The 23,219-nt window shown below is 35.6% G+C and overlaps 2 protein-coding genes across 3 annotated transcripts; both read left to right on the top strand.

Annotated features, from left to right (window-relative positions):
• The first annotated feature begins 2,717 nt into the window (after nucleotides 1-2,717).
• gnb5b (guanine nucleotide binding protein (G protein), beta 5b) lies at nucleotides 2,718-15,018 on the top strand. 2 transcript variants are annotated; one of them, XM_065265051.2, is made up of 12 exons: nucleotides 2,718-2,863; nucleotides 4,013-4,124; nucleotides 4,728-4,864; nucleotides 5,236-5,277; nucleotides 5,947-6,023; nucleotides 6,207-6,339; nucleotides 10,151-10,294; nucleotides 10,543-10,634; nucleotides 11,320-11,368; nucleotides 11,747-11,843; nucleotides 13,851-14,017; nucleotides 14,472-15,018. In XM_065265051.2, exons 1-12 carry the CDS (start codon nucleotides 2,738-2,740, stop codon nucleotides 14,481-14,483), a joined length of 1,188 nt encoding a protein of 395 aa, XP_065121123.1. In that variant the 5' UTR covers nucleotides 2,718-2,737; the 3' UTR covers nucleotides 14,484-15,018. The 2 variants fall into 2 exon arrangements, with proteins under 2 accessions (XP_065121123.1, XP_073671824.1); XM_073815723.1 differs by lacking the exon at nucleotides 2,718-2,863 and adding an exon at nucleotides 3,654-3,716 and having other exon boundaries at nucleotides 3,974-4,124; nucleotides 14,472-15,016.
• A 489-nt stretch (nucleotides 15,019-15,507) lies between these two features.
• On the top strand, nucleotides 15,508-22,843 carry bcl2l10 (BCL2 like 10). Its single transcript, XM_065265142.1, has 3 exons — nucleotides 15,508-15,602; nucleotides 16,745-17,155; nucleotides 22,027-22,843. The coding sequence occupies exons 2-3, from the start codon at nucleotides 16,748-16,750 to the stop codon at nucleotides 22,147-22,149; spliced, it is 531 nt and encodes a 176-aa protein (XP_065121214.1). The 5' UTR covers nucleotides 15,508-15,602; nucleotides 16,745-16,747; the 3' UTR covers nucleotides 22,150-22,843.
• Nucleotides 22,844-23,219: the final 376 nt, after the last annotated feature.

Consider the following 23,219-nt stretch of genomic DNA (forward strand, 5'->3'; position numbering starts at 1 on the left):
AATAAGTAAGTTATGGTCATTTAAAAGTACATGCACCATTAAACACAATGCTTCGAGTTAGCGAGCTGCCTGTGGTAAGATGGCCGCCAGGTGATGATGTTAGAGACTCCGCTGTAACACATCTAGCCGTTATCATACATATCTATGTGTGTGTCACCTTGATGTAGTAAAACAGAACCTAGGCAAAATCAAATCATAATTTGTGGTCATTTGAAACAAGATATTGTGAACATTCATGGATTATGAAAATCATAGATCATAGAATATGAAATGCTGAATAACATGGATTTTAAAAGATCAAAAAAATGCATAAAATAACAGGAAATGAATAGGCTACACGTCATTTTAGACCCATCTTGTGCATTTAAAGTGGTTTGCAACTTTGCATAGCTTGTGCATCAAATGGTTAAAGTAATCCAACGAATCAATCTAATAAAAATTTCAAAACGTTTTAAATACATTTTAATTTTGCTAAATAATTTTGGTGCCACTGCCAAAATCTCATGATGACTGTTTGTAGACCACACAAGCATTTTCATTCCTATCAGTGTCACTGCTGTGTTTTACTGATGAACTACAAGGCTTAAGCTTTAACCACCTTAAGCTGGACTATTTATGAGTGTCTCTGACTGGCCACTATTTCAGCTGGTAAAACGTCTCTAGGGTATAAAGACTAATGCTCCTGTAAGGAGATTATTGCCTTCATGTCTTACAATCCCTTTCTCCTCACTGTTTGAACTGCAGCCGCTGTTAGCACACATCTATCAAAAGCTAAGTTTAAATAAATGTATTCTGCTTTAATTTTCAATGGATTATGTCATTATAAGGATGACAGGTGTCTGTGGATAGATTCAAATCTTTTAGATTCAGGTTAGGCTACTGATTAAGTTTGTTTTGGTAAGAATCCAAACAGAGCACCAGTTTCTGTTTTTGGTTACCCATAAGAAAGAAAAAATATCTCATGTTAATATCTTAATTACTTCTTTCAATCAATAAGATGAGAAAGTAAAAATTAGGATTTGAATTTTCATAATGTATGTTGAGTCTCCAATAAAAACCGGTCATCACTATATAATGCTTCATTGTGCATTCACTTAAAGGGGACACTTCACAAGACTTTTTAAGATGTAAAATAAATCTTTTGTGTCTCCAGAGTACGTATGTGTAGTTTTAGCTCAAAATATCATATAGATAGTTCATTATAACATGTTAAAATTTACACCAGGTGTGAGCAAAAATGTGCTGTTTTGGGAGTGTCCTTTTAAATGCAAATGAGTTGATCTCTGCACTAAATGGCAGTGCCGTGGTTGGATAGTGCAGATTAGGGTCGTTATTCTTTTTATAATAAGATCCCTTTTGACAACACAGGAGGAGCCGAATTTTATTTTTTACATTCTTGCAAAGAAGGGTTTATCATAACTGGGTTGATCTCTTTCGCATTTTCTAGGTTGATAGAAGCACTGGGGACCCAGTTATAGCACTTAAACATGGAAAAGTCTGATTTTCATGATATGTCCCCTTCAGAAGCTAAAATCCTACAACAACAATGTATGATAAATAATTTCAAAAGATAAATAATGCTTGTACAATGCTGTATTTAAAATATTATTAAATATTACATCACGTTATGTAGCCTAGTGTTCATTTACGAATTGACATTTTAATGCTATAGCAGCTGTTCTGCCTTGAAGTTGCAAACTGTCCTTTTGCGCCACCTTGCGGTAATTTAGCGAGTTTCACATGTTAATGCTTTGTATTTACTGTCGCAGCGGAAAACAGCCATTCTGGGATTTTGGCTAGAAGGGATACAGCTACGTTATAAATTCCTAGACATGTGGGTGTAGGTTTCGGGGTAGGATTAAGATAAAAACAGCGCTAATCTGGCCAGATTTCACGAGATGTCGGATTCTGCTGTATCTCTTCTAGCCAAAACCGCACTTTGGTTGAGTCCAGTAAATTACCTGCTTCTTGGATTTTTCTCCTGAGAAAGAGTCAGATTGTCTTTCAGTGGAAGTAAAATTCAATAGACGTTGTAACAATATCCCAAACTTTGCTCAGACATCAAAGTGTGCTTTTAAATGTCAGATTTCACAAGTAACCATTAATTTCCTCAACAAAGTGTATATTATTTGTGTCTAGAGTTATAAGGTGAAATGTTTAATACAGAGTCTACCGAGCTATGAAAGATGAGCATATTTGTACATATTTATTCACATATTTATATGTATTTACAATAAATTGTTTTTTTATCCTTACCTGTCCTGAAGTGTAGTGCTGTAGTGTCATTGCCTGTATGCCTTTTCATGTGATTTAGTTGTATCAACACAAAAAAGTTGAACAGGACATATGCCTCCAATGCTCCATTTGAATAAAAACAATAGTCCAGTTTTGCCATAGCAATGAATGAACTGTTATTTTTGTTATTTATGGTACTATTTAATTTGTTGGCATGGTAATATTAAGAGAGGGATTTTTCATTATACACAGTATTTTGTTTGATTCAAATAAAATGTTTACACCACTGAGTGCTAAAAGAATAATCTATATATTTTGGTTTATTTTCTATTAATAAAAAATATTTATTTTCAATGTGTAAATCTGCAAGACGTTTGTGCATTCAGATGGCCTCAAAGCTGAGAGACATGGACTAAAATCCACAATGATCAGATTTGCTGTGTGTAACTATTTGTTTCTTTGCTTCAAATGTGTACAGGCTTGTCCTCTACAAGACACAAAGATGTGTGACCAGACATTTTTGGCGATCACGTTTGGTCCGTGTGATAACTGCAGTCAGAACAAACCTCTGATGAACATCTATCTAAAGAATGACCCCATCAACTACTGCTCGCTCTGTGTGGAGCTGGTATGTCCTTACAAACCACTCATGATCCAGGATCACTTCAACAGCACATGAAGTGCTTATTTTAAAACTTTAATCTTTTCAACTAAATTTGCTATGTTAAAACATTACGTTGCAAACCTTACAAAAGGTGTTGCTTAAACTGTTTTGTAATATGTGGTTAGTTTATTTGTTTAAAGTGTTTAGATTGAGATACTGGAAATGTGCCCACATGTCAACACACAAACATCACGTTTATAAAGTGCTTTATCTGAGAGCTCTCAAATAGTCATGACCAGACCTCTGATCAAACAGTACAAATATACAACAACAACAACATGTACTACATATTAAATATAGGCCTAATATTATAAAATGTGGCATACAGCACACTATGCACTATGCACACTAATTGTCAAATAAACATACAAGAGCAAATCAAAAGACATGAAAACAATTTGATCATAAAATTATCTTTAAAAAATGTATGTACAGTACTGATATATAATAGTTGTAGTGCTCATCCCTTGCGAAATTTATGGTAAGTGTAATAAAAAAAATTTATGATTTTTTTGATAGTACAATACACACAAAAAATAAACGGTTACTATATTTCTACCACAATAAAACCATGGTAAGCGATCAAATATCGAGAATTTTAACATGCTGTACTTTTAAATATTTTGTTTTATAATTGTTTTACATCAAGTGGAAGCTGAAATATGTTTCCCTTGGGCCACAGTCAAGATACCGAACAAAAATAAATGTGTGATGCTGATGGCGCTGATGTGTCACGTGACGCGCTGCAGGTGACGTCAGCGCATCATCAGCTGCGCAGGCACTGCTGTATCAGTTTTGGCTAATGATAAACTGACATTTATGGTGCGTTCCAGGCAGGTTTTTAAACCCGTGAGTTACGACTTCAAAACCACGACTCACGACCTTATGCGTTCCAGGCAGCCCGTAACTCGTGTTTTTACAACCTTCTACCGGTGAAAGTGCACTGGAACGGCAGTCAAACCCGTGACTTCCCACCCGTGAACTCGTACTAGATCGATGTACTCCCAGTTCAGAGTCGTGAGGCGTGGTTTTGAACTCGTGAGTTACGGGTTACGGGTTGCCTGGAACGCAGCATTACTTCCCCGTCCTTCATATATTTTTGTTTTATTAAAGATGGCCTGTCAGGGATTGGCGCAGGGCGAGACCGTCAACACACTGAAAGCCGAGTCTGAGACTCTTAAAGCCAAACTGGAGGAGGAGAGAGCAAAACTACACGATGTCGAGCGTAAGTATAAACATCAGCGCTGGATTGTTACAGTGCATTATTGAGCAGCACGGCTATTAATGAAACGCGAGTGTGATGCGCAAAAATTCAGTCTGGGCGCGCGCCTTTACCCTACACGCTCAAAATAATTAAGTGCACGTATCTCTACCATGGGAATTAAACGTTATGCTTGATGTGGACGAGTCTGTTATTAAATTATGAGGAAATTAATTTGTAATTTGCATGCTAAAGATTTAGATGTCGGTATATTATTATTATTATTATTATTATTATTATTATTATTATTATTTAATATATAATTTAATTTAAGAATGATTAAGATTACGTTTTTATTTAACATTAATTTTAAATGCAAATGTGACTTTAGCATGTTAAGTAGGCCAATGTACAGTATAGATTGTTTTTTTTTGTTTCAAACAGAGATGTGTTATGATAATTTTAATTAGCATTTTATAAATATATTTCATATTCATATTTTATAAATATGTGTCAAGTATAGTATGTGTTATACTTTGTATAATTTTAGTAATTGTGCTATTTTATTTACAATTCAAGCACTTAAGGCTGTCTTTAGTGTATTAATGGACATTTGTCTGTCTGTAGTAAATCAGGTGGCAGAGAAGATAGAAGCTCTCGGTCAGTTTGTCATGAAGACCAGGAGAACTTTGAAAGGACACGGGAATAAAGTGCTGTGTATGGACTGGTGTCGGGACAAGAGAAGAATAGTCAGCTCCTCTCAGGTAACAGGACAAATGCCATTATTCTACATTCACATTTACAAAATTACAATGTTTTCATGGCTTTTAACCCCTTAAAGTACCGTGGGAGGAACACTGCATTATTTGACAGAAAACTTCATGACATACTAAAAACAAAAAGCTAAACATGTCAAATATCTTTGGAAAGCTGAGATTCTTTTTAAAAACACAGTGGGTACAATTAGTGTCCTTTTAAGGCATTTTAAGCCTTTTTTAAGGAATGCTAAGGGGTTAAATTATTGCTTTTAACATGTTTTGCAAAATGATGTGTTGTCCTGAAGGGTTAAAAGCTGTAATGGATTCCTTTCCCACCAAAAGGTTTTGTTTACTAAAATGATGAATCTCTCCTATAGGATGGAAAAGTCCTTGTGTGGGATGCATACACAACCAATAAGGTAAATATATCTGTCACACGCTGTTCTGTGTGTAACATAGAGAAGTGTTTTTCTGTGCAGGGGGAATGAAGTATAATCTGCATGTTTTGCAGTTGTAATGCACTCTAATGGAAACCCAATGTATTAGCCCAATACTAATCCTGCACACACACACACACACATGGGCGCGCACACACAATCACACAACATCAGTCAGGCTTAAATGAGTAAATCAGAATGTTGTCCTGTATTTTTGGTGTGACAGTCTGAATAGCATGCATACATGTAGGTTTTAAGAATCATGTACTATAGCACGTTTTTAATTATGAGAACTAACCAGCTTTTGTTTCTGCGTGTGTTATTGGTTGATGTTTTAGCTGAAATGTTGTTTTATAATCTTTACACTTTTCTTATATATGATGTTTATGTACAGTATGTGGTGTAAATAGACAAAAGTGCACCAGTTGTGCAGTGAGCTGACCACCAGAGGGCACTCAAATCTCAGCTGTTTCTTTACACTTAACTGATACATTTATGCTGCCTTCAAAATACAAACAACACAACCTTTTTTAGCTGTCATTATGTTACAGAAACATTGTTTACACATAATGTACCTCCACATGTTCATCAGTTTCCTTAAAACAGTCATTTCTCTTAGTATAATTTGTTATGAATATGTGTATTGTGCAGGAGCATGCAATCACTATGCCCTGCACCTGGGTGATGGCTTGTGCTTATTCCCCATCTGGCTGTGCTGTGGCTTGTGGGTAAGGCTGTGTTTCAGTGCTGTAAGAATCAAAGGTCATCATGTTTTACCATCGAAAAATTGAGCTGTAACTCTACTGTGACAATGAAATGACTGAGATAATAAAGTCCACATACAGTATAGTTCGCTAATATAAAAATAAACGTTGCTTTGCTCTTTCTCTTTCTGTCCCTTATTCTGTCAGTGGTTTGGATAATAAATGCTCGGTCTATCCCCTCTCATTGGATAAAAATGAGAATTTGGCAGCTAAGAGGAAATCTGTGGCCATGCACACCAACTATCTGTCTTCCTGCAGCTTTACTAACTCTGATATGCAGGTGAGTGTGCGTGTGCGTGTGTTTTGATCATATTTTAATTGGTCCTCACTAGTAAAAAGGATTACAACATTTAACCTACATTAAATGACCTCATTTAGTCATAAACTAACTAGGTGCAGACCGATCAGGTCACATGTACTGCCACATGCACTTACATAAATTCATGGCAAATTCACTGCTCCTTCCATGTCCAATGAGATTGCTCTTTTTTCAGGAATGAAACCTGAAAATCATAGCTAAGTGTGCTTTTGGTGCCTTTCACGTATAACATACCCATGTCTTAATGCGGCATTATATTTTAATGTCACTCCAAAATGAAATAATGTAATTTCCTTAGTAAGCTCAGTTTTTATTCCATCCCTGATTGACAGCTGTTGTTAAATGGCTGTCGTCTGTACACATTAAACTTAAAAGCTCTAAAGTATTGTCATTATATTTGATGTTAGCCTATGTGTGAGAGAAGGAAATCCCCCTCCGCCAGCTTTTATTTTCATATTTTAACTAACCCATTATGAAACTGTCTTAACTTCATAAATCATAAATGAGCTTCATTTGTATTGACTGTTAATGTTTATTACCACAGTCCCTTCCCACCTATGTAAGTTAAAGGGCCACTATGTAAAGCATAAGTGATGAGTCAAATATGAGTGAATTCATGTTTAATAATATAAATGTAATGAGTATGTCTCTGACAGGGCTATAATTACATGTCATTATATAACATACACACATCATATTCAAAATAACAATCACAGTAAACACCTGAACTGTAGTTCCCCGGCATGATTTACAGTAAGATTAAAAATCCCCAAGACATGGAAACAAACAAAAGGTTCATTTGGTATTTCAAGAAAGTATCACACTGATGAAGGCAGAACAGCCGAAATGTTTGTCTTTGTATCTGTCCTTGTATCTACTGTTTAAGTTAATAACATTTATTTTAAGACTGCAGACCTTTAGCATTGTTGAAATAAAGTATGACAGAAAAATGAAAAAGGGCATAGAGTACTGTCATAATACAGTTATATAAGCACAATGTAACAAATACTTGTATTCACCACATATGCAAGCACTTGGAATATTGCTTTTGTAAAACAAGACTGACAGCAATTTAATAAAACAGAGATGTTCAATGACTTTTATTCATATTAATAATTGGAATGAACAGTTCTTACAATGTAAACAAAAGAATCTAGCACTTATATAGAAGTTTAATTTGATCTGCATTTTTCAAGGGTTTGGTTCCAAAACGCGTTCCAAAAATGTGTTTTCTATACCAAACCAAAACCACTATTTTCTGTTACAAACTTTCACATAGCATCTTTTTTTTTTTCAAAATTCTATAAATTTATTGAATCAATATATAAATGTGCATTCATCTTTGCCATGTTATCTTCTTACACCCTGAAGCTATTTTGGGGATTTTCGCCTGGATTTGGCCTACCCAATTTCAAAAGCTTCCCATACCCACATGCAGAGGTTTACATACAAAAGTTTGGTATCATTTTACAAGAAACCCTTTGAAATTACATAAAACACTGTTAAAAGTGCTCAACATGGTTGTATGTGTTGTCAGTCCTCTAATAAACACAATATAAAAACATATAAATATAAATATTATTGTTTTGTTTTGCACATATAATAAATAGCAAGGGATTATTCATACACGCAACCAAAGAAAATGCTGTGAATGGACTCATTGTTTAGAGTAGGACCTTAGATAAAAGATGATGTATCATTTGTGGCTATATGTGCTATCTGAGGCAGGCCACACTCAAGTTTCCCATATGTTTACAAAAGACCATTTTTTACCTTATTATTCATTCGACGATTGTTGGATATGTGTTGAAAATAGAACAAAAATAACACTGTAGCCTTATTCCTGAGAGTGAGAGCTTTCATTTGATATAAGACTTGCCCATGTTTGTCATTTTTGAAAAATATGAAATTTGGAATATTAAATCATATAAAAAATATGGGGGGTGATAGTGTAAATTAAGTGTAAATGACTTTCTTACAGTCAAACCTATCTCAAAGTGATGCATATCTGCAGAAACTAGACTCTAAGCTTTCAAACAGTATCTGATATGTGTTACTGGGGTCCATGACGGAGCATTAAAGATTAAAAGAATCTTTTATATTAAGTCAAAATAAGACATTTTGGACCCAGGACACGGTCCTAGGGTTGAAGAGGATTTATATTAATTTAGTTGACTATACACTGATTAAACATTAATGGCATTAATCAAAACACTTTGTCATATTAACAGAACACTGTCATTGCTGCTGTCATCCTTGGGATGTCATCGCTGAACTTTTTGACAGCGATCAGCTGTAAAATGTTTTGGTCCTGCTCGATTTTCGTTGACTTTGAGTAAAATAATGGAAAGCTTTTCATAAGATCCCCTTGGGTCAATGTGTAAGCACGACAGAAACGTAATGCTGTCGTGTGAGAACAAGCCGATGTTTCTTTCACGTCACAGAAAACCACCACAGGTTTATCAATGTCATCAAAATTATTTTGTTTGTTTGTTTATCACGTAGTACAAAGTAGATGAGGAAAACTAGGATTCTGTGTGTATTCAACGCGCCGCCATTATTGTTTATAATGCGTGGAATGATGCGCTGTGATTTGTTGAGCGGATTTATTGCATTCTGCAGAGAATAATCACAGTACTGTAATTACAATTAGAGCAAATATTATACTTCTGTATAATATTAATAATAAATAATAGCCTACCTAAATTTATATAGTTTCATGTGTTTATGGTCTTTTTTTGGTCCCTGGTTTGTAGTCCATTATAGTTCTTTTGTTGATTGGTTCCTCTGTTTAATTGTCGTTGATAGCCCATGTGTATGTAGCCCTAGTGTTGTCATTGGTTAGTTGTTGTTTGTGTTTGTACTTGTATGCATACAGTATCCCAGTCATGGTTTCTGGTGTGTACTCCAGTGAATTATCTTATTTTATTTTATGGATCCGCTGCCGTTGCCTTCCTATTTCCATACGTTACGTTTGGTATGTGACCTGTCTATTTTGAACGTAACCGCAGTTTAACTAAACTATACCAAAAAATGAACGAATTAAAATTACAGTATATTTACCGTTTCCTGCTTGTGTATTTGTTGAGTGTAGTCAGTTTAGGGTTTTTTTCTTCTCTCTTTCGCTCTCTCTCTCTCTCTACAGCATTTTATTACAGATCCTCTTTTTTTGGTTATGTTCCTGCCAAACAGATAAGATTGATTAAAAGATGAAGTGAAATATTTAAACCATAATGTCAAGACCAATGATTTAATACAGCTATTTAAAGTGTAATAGGGGAAAAAAATCCTCCGAAAGTGATTTCAAAAGTAAGAGATCTAGAGGAATCACCTTTGGAAAAATAGAATAGGTAATGGCCAGAGACTAGAAAATGAGATTGTATTCATTATACATCACATCTATTACATTTTTATATATAAAAAATCATAGAAGGGGGTTATGAACAAAGGGCTTATATTGATTATTCAGGATAGTATTTTAACTGATGAAATAAAATATGATTATAAATGTAACAAGTCCTACTCGCACCCATCCTGAGCGGGTCATACAAGATTCTGCTTGTAAAGTGTTTTGTCCTGCATTTCTGATTTCTTGTTTTATTTTTATTTTATAAAAACCCAGAATACTGCCTTTAGATCTAAGAGATTTGGGGGAAATAGTGGGCTGAGTTTAATAACCGATACCTCCAGAAGTCGGGTGATGTAAGCTTTACAGTTATTTCCCCATTGGTGGTCAGTTTGATATACAGGTTTGTGTGTATGTTTGTTTCAGATTCTGACATCAAGTGGTGATGGCACATGTGCATTATGGGATGTTGAGAGTGGACAGCTGCTGCAGAGTTTCCATGGTCACACAGCAGATGTTCTGTCATTGGACCTCGCACCATCTGAGACAGGAAACACTTTTGTGTCCGGGGTCAGAGTCACTTCCAGTTTACAGTACTGACTAGACAACACTCAACATACACACACTCAACATACACACACATATAGATGTTCACAATGTACATGTGAGAAACAAATACTAACTTCTGTCTCTCTGGCATTTTATGAACCATCATATTCGTTTATTGTGGGGAAATCATACAGGAACTAAAATGAAATCAATCTGTTATGTTTTAATGTTGTTCTGCAGGTCTCTGAAGTGCTGTGTGTGTGTTTTAGGGTTGTGATAAGAAAGCTAATGTGTGGGATATGCGCTCAGGTCAGAACGTTCAGTCCTTTGAGACCCATGAGTCTGACATCAACAGTGTAAAGTGAGTGACTCATACTGCCACATGGGCCAATATTAAAACATTGCACATGTACATTTTTTTTTATTAAATTGTATTTTTACATAAATAATAGCAATGGGATCATTCACCTTTGAACCGCTCATGACACATTACAATAAAATGACCAATGCAAATCTAAAGACGACGCACAAATCACAGTATACCATTGTAAAAGTTGGATAAACTTAAAAAATGACTTTAACACCTAAAACCTTTTACGTTTTTTTACTTTGTGAAACTTTAAGTTAAAAACTTTTAAATATTTTAGGTGATACCAATTGAAGTAATTTTAAAGTTGATTCAATTTGTATTTTTTACAGTGGTAGGCTATACTATGATTTGTCCATATAGATTTAAGTTGATCAGTTAAAGTGAGAACATTTAAGTTTATAAAACGTATTTTCTTTAGGTTACCAATTGAAATACTAGAGCAGTTTTTACAGTATAGATTTTGGTGTTTGCTTTGAATTGCACATGTTGTTTATGTCACCAAAGGTTAACTTACCATTCTTACATTTTCAATTCAAGCTGTGCATTATTATATTGCAGTTTGTATAAATATTTTAGTTTCTTTAGTTTAGTGTTGTCAACCCTGATGATGTTTGTAACGTATGAGTGCCTGCATGGGGAAAATAAATGCTAAATATTACCATGTTTATTTTTGCAGGTATTACCCCAGTGGTGATGCATTTGCATCTGGATCTGATGATGCTACGGTGAGTTTACTAAACACCAGTGAGTGATCTCATATAATACTAAAATATTATAAAAGAAAAACTGTGTGTAATGTGTACACTAAACAATGCTCTCTCCAAACATGATCCCCAAATGATCCAATCATTAGTTTACTCAGTCAAGCATTCAATGAACTTTTGATCTGTTGTAATCAGATTATTATCTTGATGCCCCTTTTATAATGTTGATAGATTGACAAATGTAGGTTAAAAGACATTCATGTCAACGAATATGTGTGAGTGTCTGTGTGTTTTATTTGTCTGATTTTGATATCTCTGATTAAAGTCCATGCAACGTGTCATCCAATAATCAATGAGAGTCAAACAGTTTGAATCAATTCTTCTTTGATGTGATTTCAGTGTCGCCTGTATGACTTGCGAGCTGACCGTGAGGTGGCCGTCTACTATAAAGAGAGTATCTTATTTGGAGCCTCCAGTGTGGACTTTTCCCTCAGTGGTGAGACACCAGAATCAGGCCTTTATGGTTTTAAAGATTTATCATGTCAGTCAAAACCTTTTTTTCACCAAACAAAATATTTAAGACCTACAGCATAAATTACATGGACTACTTTTTTGTTGGTTTATTGATTTTAAATGAATGCTTCAAAATACAAAAAACCATCAGAAGAGCACTTCTGATTGGTTCTGATCATTAGTGTTTGACTCACTGATTAAAGAAAACATTACAGGTCCTTTTCTTAAACTGCACAGCTTGTGATTATTTGTTTTTTTAAATAAAGCACAGATGGTGTATGGATTAATGTCACCTGTACTGTTATTACACACAGTTTCAAAATGAGAGGACAGGCAAATAGCTCAGCTGTCACACGCACACACACACACACACACACACACACACACACACACACACACACACACACACACACACACACACACACACACACACACACACACACACACACGTGCGTTCTGGTTTACATGTTTTTTGGGGACATTCCATAGACGTAATGCATTTTATTCTGTACAAACTGTATATTCTATTCCCCTTACCTGCCCCATTCCCTAACCCCAACCATCACAGGAAACTGTCTGATACCTTAGATTTTCAAGAAACATTATTCTGTTTGATTTATTAGCTTGTTTCCTCATGGGGACATCAAAATGTCCCCACAAGGTCACAAAAATACTGGTATTCCTATCTTTGTGGGGACAATTGGTCCCCCCAACGTGATAATTACCCGGCCACACACACACACACACACACACACACACACACACACACACACACACACACACACACACACACTATGATGCTCAACATATGTGGTCACTAGTATTATTATACCAAATACTGTTGAATAGCTTAACCAAACATTATAATGATGTAGGTTTTTAGTAAGGCATTATCATACAGATATATATCTAAAATCATGAAATTAGCAATTCCAGTGTTTTGAATGTGACTTTCCATCAAAAAAATAAAATAAATAAAATATCATTTTTTTTCTGAGAATGTTATTAATATTAATATATAATTAAACCATCTGTTTAGATTTTTCTAAAACCCTGAGGATAGGTCCAGACATCAGGAAAAATATCAATAATATCAGTAATTTTAAGTAATTTTTTTAGGATAATTATTTGTATATGAAACACAAAGTTTTTGGGAGACAACGTACTTTGTGGGCATTCTGTGAATTAAAATGCACAAACCAAAAGCAATAATGATACAAAGGGATGGTTCTTCAAAGAACAAAATATGTTTGTTTTATTTTAATTTTCTGACAGCTGCACTTACCAAATTCTAAAAAAAATGTTGGAAAACTTAAACAGAGACCTATTGGTAATTAAGCCACTAAATATTGACATCTGAGATTTCAGCATGTTAAAAACCTTTAGTAAAAAATATTTTTTTATGGTAAGGTTGACCTTGCATGGAATCGCTCAAATATACTTAAGTCATTTTATTTACAGCAATATTTCACACAAAATGAACTTTAAACACAGAATACAGTTGTATGTATGTTGGCACAATTCTGAGCTGCTCTTTTTCACACAATGAAATTTTTTTGTGTAAGCCATTAAACAAGCTGAAGCCATTCAATAGCTTTGTGTGCGAACGAACTGAATTAATTGATAATTTCCCCCTAATTTGAATCTCAGTCTTATTTAAAATGATTGTGATGTAAACGGTTTTCAAATGTGTAAACAGTTGTGCCACAGTGGCTCTTTCATGCATTATTTCTCTTTATTTAAACCTGAATGAAATTTGTAAAGAGATGTGAGAGCTGTGGTAAAGGGCAGGATTTACAGAAGATAGTGAACTTACTTTTCCACTTTGAATTGATGGGAATTTGAAATATAGCAGTGTTACAATCACTGTTATGATACCTCTGTGGTGTTTTTAACTTTTCCGGGGCTTAGATAAATAAAAAATGTTATATCAAATGTCTTTTGTTTTCTATGTATATTTAAATGATAACAATCTCTCTTTCTCTCTCAGGCAGGTTGTTGTTTGCGGGGTATAATGACTATACCATTAACGTTTGGGATGTTCTGAAAGGTACAAGAGTGGCGATTCTATTTGGCCATGAAAACAGGGTCAGCACTGTAAGAGTTTCACCTGATGGTACAGCGTTCTGCTCGGGATCATGGGATAACACCCTACGGGTGAGTACCTGCCCCAAACCCTGAGAATATGACCCAATACATTGCAATACATCATACAGGACTTTAACCATATCATTACTGTCAGGATACATTCAAACTGAAGAGATATTTTTTATATTATAGTGAAAAGTGTATTTTAATAGATCATATATATTCACTATAAAATATATATACTTCAATTGTTTTTCATTTTGATTTATTTACTTCTATGTTGTGGTTTTGCTCTTTACTGGCATCAGGGGAGTGTCAGTCATGATAGGTGTTTTACACCGGCCTATGATGTCTGAAAGTGAAAGGGACTTTACATTCTTCTCTTTATATACCTCAATAGAGATCGGAAAACAAAACTTTCTCTCTATTCCTCTTTTTGAAGTATTTTCTGGTTACCATTTGTAATTTTTCCGAGTAAGTTTCATGACGAATATCATTTAATACAGATTGTTTGTTTCTGCAGATCTGGGCTTGAGGAGTTTCTCTGTACCAGTGTATGACGGGATATTTCAACGTGGACTTGTTATCATACAGCACAGGGAATGTAGAGAAACTGACCTGTATTTTACTCATCTTAGCACAAATTTATAAACGTATTTTATCCTACTTTTTGGCTTTGAAACTGTCACTTTATAAAACAAAAGTAACAAATTTGAAATGCTTGTTTAAGTATTAATTTGTACATTAAAAACATATTAAATTCTGAATACTTTTATTGGTATATTTTATTAATATATAATTATTTAAAGAGATTTATTTTTAGTCCCTATAGGGAGAATGTCTAGATCACATCAGTATATACTTAAAACACATTAAAGAGTTTGGGTTACACTGGAATGTAAATGTAAAACCATTAAACTTGCCCATTTAGATCAAATTTGTTATGTAAATCTGCATTTAAAAGCTAGTTGCTGATTTAATTCACGTGTGCATGTCTTGCTTGTTTCCAATTTATATATATATAGGCCTACTATACATTATATTTTTGCACCCACTGTATTGAGGATAATAAAATGTTTTGTGTTAGTGTATTCAGTGTGTAGTTTGTTTGTTTTTGGTGGATAACACTGTAAGTAAAGCAGATTGATCATTGTGCAAATTGCAAGGTACAACGTCCAGCCAGACATCTATAGACCTACTTTGTCACAAAGTAAATTATCTAATAAATTACAGCAAACTGGTATAAAAATATATTTAAACATTTTGAAAACATTTAACATTTAATTAAACAATTTAAACATTTATTAATAGGAAAAACAGCTATATCCCAGCAATTACAATTTTTGTATATTTATTTTTGGATGTGAATTGTTAATGTGTAAATATAAATATTTTTTATTTGAATCCACAATCAATTAATAAATACATAAATTATTTAATATTTACTTCAACGTTTTCATAAGTCACATTTTATTAAGAATTTAGAAAGTACAGCAAAGAAACCTTTAGAAAGTCCAGTTCCAGATCAAAAGCGTTGTGACGCAATGAGGGCGTGGCCTCCGGTAAAGCCATTGAAATAGGCCGGAGTGACGGAAGAGCTTTCCGCTGTTTGCGTAACTGTCGGTGGAGAGCGCAGTCTGACATCGCTGGGAGGGTGAGCCGCTTTATTAATCTAAATTTTAAAGACTAATACACTTAAAATTACACATTAAATAGACGTTTAATGTCATTGGAATAATACTGCAATGTGTGTGTATTTTAAGACCTGCTGTGTTGCTTCGCGTCTTTGTGTTTTGGTTAGCAATGGCGCAGCCGGCTTTGTGTTTCACACCATTGCGCAGCACATTATACTAACTGTTTTATTACATATATATCCTTCACATACATTATACATTAACACTGCGGATAAACGTGATGTTATACGGTTTCATTTGAAGCGGTTTCCGAACCACAAGCATTAAAGGCATGAAGGCCGTTTATGGACTGATCTGGATTCAGTGTCCTTGTGCAGTTCACTTCTATTGTGTTCACGTTTATGACAAGTAGACATGTTTCACATTTTCCACAGTCTGTAATACTGTTAATGCAGTTATTGAATTAATATTAACAAATTAAATGACTTCTTGCGACGATTACAGGAGATATTTATTAATTGATTCATATTACAATACTAACTATAATTGGATCAACTATACTAATTTTACTATTTTTCACAAAACCAATACTTTTTCCTAAAATCAATACCCACATAAAAAACTAAGTATACTTCTGTAGTAAAATAAGTTGTAGGATAACTTACTTTAGTATATTACAGCAATTATACTTTGTAGTTATCTATAGTATTAACTGTAATGCATTGATAAACAGTAGTATAGTTTAATATTTACTATGGTGAGTATTATGGTAAGTTTCAACATCATATTATAGCCTATAATAGCCTATCTAGCAATGTTACTACATTTTACTATAGTATATGTACTAATGAATACTACAGTATTTTTTCATTATGTTTTTTTTTTGTGGATGTTAAAATTCAAATAACTAAGTAAAAAGGTGTTTTATGTAGATTTTCTATTATAGATTACTATAAATATGTTTTATTTTTTATATAGATAGATAGATAGATAGATAGATAGATAGATAGATAGATAGATAGATAGATAGATAGATAGATAGATATAGACACACACACACACACACACACACACACACACACACACACACACACACACAATAAAACAACACAAATGAATTTATCATTAAATATATTAATATTTTCATTGTGACTTTATTTAGAAAATGTCCTGTTGGTTGAGGGAAGAGACTTTAAAGCTGGCAGAAGATTATCTCAGATTCTGCAGTGGGAACCAACAGACGCCTCCCAGCGAGTCAGCACAAGCCATGAGATACCTGGCCAAAGAGTTGGAGCAGCAACACAGAAACAAATTCCGGTCGCTCTCCCTGGAATTCCTGGACACCTGCGGATCAGATCCCAGCAAGTGTTTGCAAAGCGTGATGAGGGAACTGGTAGGAGATGGCAAACTTAACTGGGGAAGGGTGGTCTCCATCTTTACTTTCACTGGAGTGCTGGCCAATGAGCTTTTGTCCAGAGGAGAGGATTCGGGATGCTCCGTGAGACTGGCCGAAACCATAGCTGACTACCTGGGAGTGGAAAAACAGGACTGGTTGATGGAAAATGGAGGCTGGGTAAGCATACTAAGTTTGTTTGTGCAGTAGATGTGAAGGTCAACCTGAAAGGCAGCAGGGTAGGGACTGCGACAGGGGAAGACCCTGTATAATTTGCAGGTTTCAGTATAAAAAAACTGAGAGGAGTGTTCAGCGAGGGGGGGTTTTCCACACCTCCACAGAGACATATCCACTCTGTTTCTGACTGATGTGAAACTGCGTGGGTGTTTAAAACGTCTCGCATCAGATTTCTTGTAACCGTTCATGTGTGCTCTGTATTTATAGCTGAAGCCATTTGTGTTTGATCTCTTAGATTTTCTTTTACCTGTTGTGTTCTTTAAATGTGAGTAATTGAAAGGTTCGTACTGCAGTGACATCCTGGTCCAGATTTTAGTACAGAGCGACACAAACCTTCTTGTGGCTGCTCTGTTTTTGTGAATTAGAGAGTGAGAGAAGCCAAGGAATGCTGGGAATGTTTGTGGGAACGTTGTACTGCTCTTTTAAAACTTTTCTGCGATTGTCTTGCCAAGTCTCTTTTTTTGAGCTTGCGTCAAGGTCCTCAGACTCTCGTGCACTGTCCTGTGGAAGTATTATTTGTTTCCTGTCTAAATTTCCCAGATAACCTCAGGATATGTTATTTTTGCTGACCGGCGTCAGCTGTAATTACATGTGACATGTCTGTCAACAGTACAATGAGAGCGCAGGGAAACATTTTAGCTGTATGTCACATGCCATATCGTAATGGCACCATTTCCATGATTGTACGTAGATAGATTCATATCTTATAAATAACTTCCTCAGGTTTAAAAAAAAAGGATAGTTCACCCCAAAATGGTCATCATTTAAAAAGTGTTTTTGTTGTTTCAAACCAGTAAGCCTTTGTTTCTTACATAAAAGAGTTTGTGTCCACAATGATTCACAAGTTAACTCACTTTCAGATGAGCTTGACAGTCATTTCCATTCAAAATAAGAGAGCGTAATCCATATTTAATGTATCAGCTCTTCTCCCCAACAGTACACTGACTGAACCGAGACCTGTTGAACTTTGTTGATATTGAGTATTCGCAGCAAACCTACTGAATTTAAGAGCGGTTTCTATCAGATGCGTCCGACTTGACGAGTCGTTAATACTGCGCATGGGTTTACTGAACAGGACGAAACAGTGATTCTCGAGGCAGGAATAGGTTGCTACATTAATGGAGTCACTAGTTCGTCTATCAGACGTGTCTGAAGAACTAAGAATCAAAGAACTGTGGATACTGAGCATTTGTGAGTCAAACAGTACACTTGTTGGACATTAATAAGTTGCTGTGCTAATACTGTGAACATGTATGAACTGATATGATTGACAGACATAAAGTAATTTTATTTATTATTACCATAAACCGTACTAGAAAATATATATGGTACAGCTAATTATTTTAAACAGCGCTTTTTATGCAGATTATATTGTAAGTTGTTATGAGCTTGATCATGATTTCTGTTAAAAGTTTTTGTTGGTTTAGATGGTTTAATAGAATAACATATAAATCAACCATACACCACTTTACTTGAACATGTTTTTGTGTATTTTATCCTCCTGGATGAAAGAAGTTTTTGATCCGGTTCTTTGAAATTAACTGTCTGAAAGAACTGGTTCACAAAAAAGATTCGGACTTCCCCCATAAAAACGTTGTGCAGTACGTTACACATTAAATCAGTATGTTCTTAGTCAAGCATTGTCTTCCTAACGGAAGTTGCTAACTAATTTGTGAAGTACATAACTTACTGTAAAGATAATAAACAATGACTCTATCAGTTTCATTTTTCAATATAAGTCAAATATCACGCTATTCTCGTCAAAACGACCAATGAGTCAAGTTATATGTATTTTTTGTGTTTTTAGTCATGTTTACTGTTTAGTGCACTGATAATATACACACAAAATATTGGTCAATATATCCTTATCTGTGGGGGTTTTTAACTCCCTAAGATCTGTATCGGCATCGCCCCCCCCCCCCCCCCAAAAAACCCCGCATATCGGTCGGGCTCTAGTTTTTGCAGCAATGTTTTATTTTCAGATTAATTGAAAAGTTCTGAATAGGCTATTTGAGATGCTCGTTTAATTTGCATATTCATATCTATGGTGAGAGCTTATTGACATATTTATATTTATTATGGTCCAAGCTGGTACAAATTAGTGGAGGCGGAGACTAATTCGCTATTCATATGCTCTGAGTTAATTTGCATATTAATTTTTATGGTCCGAGCTGGTGGGTTTGAGTGGAGGTGGAGACTAATTTGCATATTCATAATCCATGTATACTAAATAAAGAAAGGGTGTAAAGTTATATAGCACTTATATTGGGGGCATTAAGAAAATCAAACTCATCTTTTAAAAGTTTTTCCTGTGATGTTAAAGAATAAAATGATTAACTTCTGATGTCATATGATAGCTTTGTCTGAGAAACAGACCAAATTTAGGTTGCTATTAAATGACAGTTTTTCCCTTAATGCTCTCAAATCTGATTTGTCTTAATGGTGTGTGCCATATTTTATGTGAGTATACATCCATCAGATCTGAAACCAAGATATTGAATATAACAAGAGGTGCACTCCTATAACTACGAAAAGCGGACAAGGCAACTCTCAATATGGCCGCTCTGGTGACAGATGTCCCATCATTAATCCATAAAGACTCTGATGATTCTCTATGGGCTTGAGGAACAAAAGTTATGGTACTGTTGATGTCAGATTTTATTGTTGGTGAGAACTTGATTTTTAGCACGCACTTTTAGAGATATCTGTCTTTTCCCATTCAAGTAGATAGGACTTTAGTCTAGCATGGCTGGATAACTGCCTGGAGGCGTTGCAAACAATGGCCGCCTATGGCGCTTTTCCATTGCATAGTACCCCACGGTTTGGTTTGGTTTAGTTTGGGTCGGGTCAGCTTACTTTTGGGAGCTTTTCCATTAGGTGCAGTACGTGGTACCCAATTCTTTTTTCGTACCACCTCAGTCGGGGTTCCAAGCGACCCGAGCTGATACCAAACGTGACGTAAAAACACCGTAGATCACTGATTGGTCTGACAGACTCGTCACTACAGCGTCATGGCTATAATGTAAAAAAATTAGCTTTACCTTAGTGCTAGCTTGTGCTGTCGAGTAAACATGTTTTCATCTGTGCTCTGCTATAAGTTCCCAAACTCCCTTTTAGCGATGAAAAACATCCACAGGTTGAGACTCAGGAACACCATAACAGTTTTTCCCAGTCTTGCAGTTTGTGGCGGTACATTCGCGACGAGCACGTCAGCATTATATATGCTTAAATGCAACTTCAATGAGGCTCAGCGGAGCGCTGTCGACTGACGCCGCGGTGTTTGTACAGAAACTGTCATGTGAGACAGAGGTAACGTTAGTGATAAACGCAATGTGCAAACATCTGTTTGTGGTGGCCAATTTTAATTTTGTGGCAAACTGAGAAATAAATTAATGTATGGGAATGTACAACGACGCTCTCACTTGTATGATGTCACAGCAGTAGGCAGCGCAAATATAACAACACACCTCCCACTGTGAAGTGATACTAAATTCGATGGAAAAGCTAACCAAGCCAAAGTGAGGTGAGCTGACCCGACCCAAACTAAACTAAACCGTGGTGTACTATGCAATGGAAAAGCGCCATAAAGGGACTTTATTTGACAGCTGTAACACAAAGCTACGATTTCCAGTGAATAACAACTAAACATTATCAAACAAAGCTATCATGTGACTATAAAACGCTTAAAGCGCACTTACGTTATATAATCTCATTTCAAAGAGTATGCAACAACAAAAGAATGATGCCAGAATTTTTGTGTGTACCGTCCCTTTAAATCAGTTTTATAAATGTTTTGGTCAAGACTCAAGTCTACACTGTTAAACACTATATTAGTGGTATCTTGGTTGAGTTTTACAGCAGTCGAATCCGACACTTCTGTCGAAAGGTAAATGGCCGCTTGAATTTGCATGAATGAATAGTTTGTGGGGCTTGGCTCAGTCCTTTCTTTCCCTCTGCTCTGTTTTGTCTTTCGCTTTATTTGGCAGCTGTTGAGAGCCGAGCCAAAGGCCCGTCATGCATGTAGTCTATTGTGTTGATCTGTGAGTTTGTGTGGTGTATGATATGAGCTGTGCACCTGGACTGACTCTGACCAGTAGAGCAGGTGTCTGTCTGAAGACAGCTGCTCAGACCGACTCCTCCAGACTTCTGTTTGTTAGACGGTTACAAACAGAAGTTACTTACACACCTGTCTGCTCTTTTCTCCTGATGCCATATCTACATGGAATTCTTAAACGTTTACTTGAATATTTCAAAAGCTAGCAGTTCACTGGGGTTTGGGCTTATTTATTCAGACAAAGTAGAGAGGAGACTGGAAATGCGATAGAGATATGAAGCAGGCCAGGCTGGTACCAGTGTCTCCCATGAGAGCACCGTGAAATGTTATGACAAGGATGCATGCATATGTTCAAAATAAGTCATTTCCGTAATGTCTGGGTAGAAAGCTCACTACTGTAGTTTTTAATGCATGTGTAGCACACATTATTAACTCTTTAATAACCATCCCAGATAGCAGTCAACTCCGGGCCTGATCTGCACCGCAGTTGCCTACTTTGGCATGGATCCGGTGCGGATCAGGCCATGAGTCGTCTGCTGTCTGGGATGGTTATTAAAGAGTTAAATACATGTAGTACAATAGTGAGCTTCCTACCCAGAGATTTAATGCAATTAAATTATGCAATTTCATGCTTGCTGTCGAAACATTGTTTTATGAGAAACTAAATAAACATTAATGCATTTGTCATCAGCTGCATCATGCTGTATATGTGTGTGTGTGTATAAAAGCGAACTTGATTTCTTCTGTTTTTTTTTTTCAGGAGGGTTTCTGCAGGTTTTTTCACAACGCCAGACAGCTGAACCAAGAGTCCTCAATGAAGACCGCACTGTTCGCCGCAGCAGGAGTGGGTTTAGCCGGTTTAACGTTTCTCTTAGTCCGCTGAACACTTTAGGTTTTCTTTAACACACATACGTAAGCACCTGACCTTTGTTTCCTGCCCATTTTAAAATGGCTCCTATTGAGAAAACTTTCTTCAAGTTCTCAATCGAATGTTTTCTCCACATCCACATCTGGTAATTCATGATGATTGTACATTCTGGACATGGCCTTTAGGACAAAAGATGTCAGTTCTTTACATATCTAACATGGTGCTTTTATTTTGTAATTTCTCTTGTCACCCGTTCCTGTGTAAATATTGTTAGTTTAGATAGTATTTTCTGTAAGAGAGGAATGAAACGATACAACATCGCTTCATGCCGCTTCTCCAATATTATGTTAACCCATTAGAGTGCGCATATATTTTATATCAACCTATACCACATTATGTTCCTCATCAGACCACTGTTCGCCGCCTTCACTTGTGGTTTACAATTGATATTTACGCTTTTGGGATGTCTCTCTTGGTTTCGTCCTAAAGGTCATTTGTTTTAAAGGTGCTACCTTGTAGCTTCTTTTATTTTTGTGATTATTCTGCCCACTTGTAAGTGACCAGTTTACTTTGTAAATTTATTTATTTACCTTGTAAGAACAAATTATTACTATTTAGGCAATTCCCAACAATTGACAAAGCATTATATTTTTGCATTGTTTTATTTATTAACTTCTTTCTTAATAAAATAATTTTACTGTAAATATCACATCTTGCTTCTTTGTGTTGTTTATCTGGGCTCGACATACAGTATTTTATTTTTGAGCTATGTGAATGCTGATGGTTCTTGAGCACATTTCACAGTTAAGCTGCTGGCTCTTTGATCGCCCCCTGGTGGCTGGCTGCAGTACAAGTCATAAGCCCTGCCCTCTCCATTCAAACGAATGGGACTCTGCTCTAAATGTAAATATTTTTTACTTCCAATGAAAGTTTCAGAAAGATGGTTTTGGTCCTTTCTAGTTGTTATCGTGCTGATATATGTTCAAGTGTTCATTATTGTGGTAAGTTTCATTTTAGCTAGTAATTTGATGCTATAGAAACGGGGCGTGTCGTTATGATTGGCGTGGTTGAATTGGTCGCGCAAG

Source organism: Paramisgurnus dabryanus, chromosome 9 (assembly GCF_030506205.2).
Source record: "Paramisgurnus dabryanus chromosome 9, PD_genome_1.1, whole genome shotgun sequence".
NCBI lineage: Eukaryota > Metazoa > Chordata > Actinopteri > Cypriniformes > Cobitidae > Paramisgurnus > Paramisgurnus dabryanus.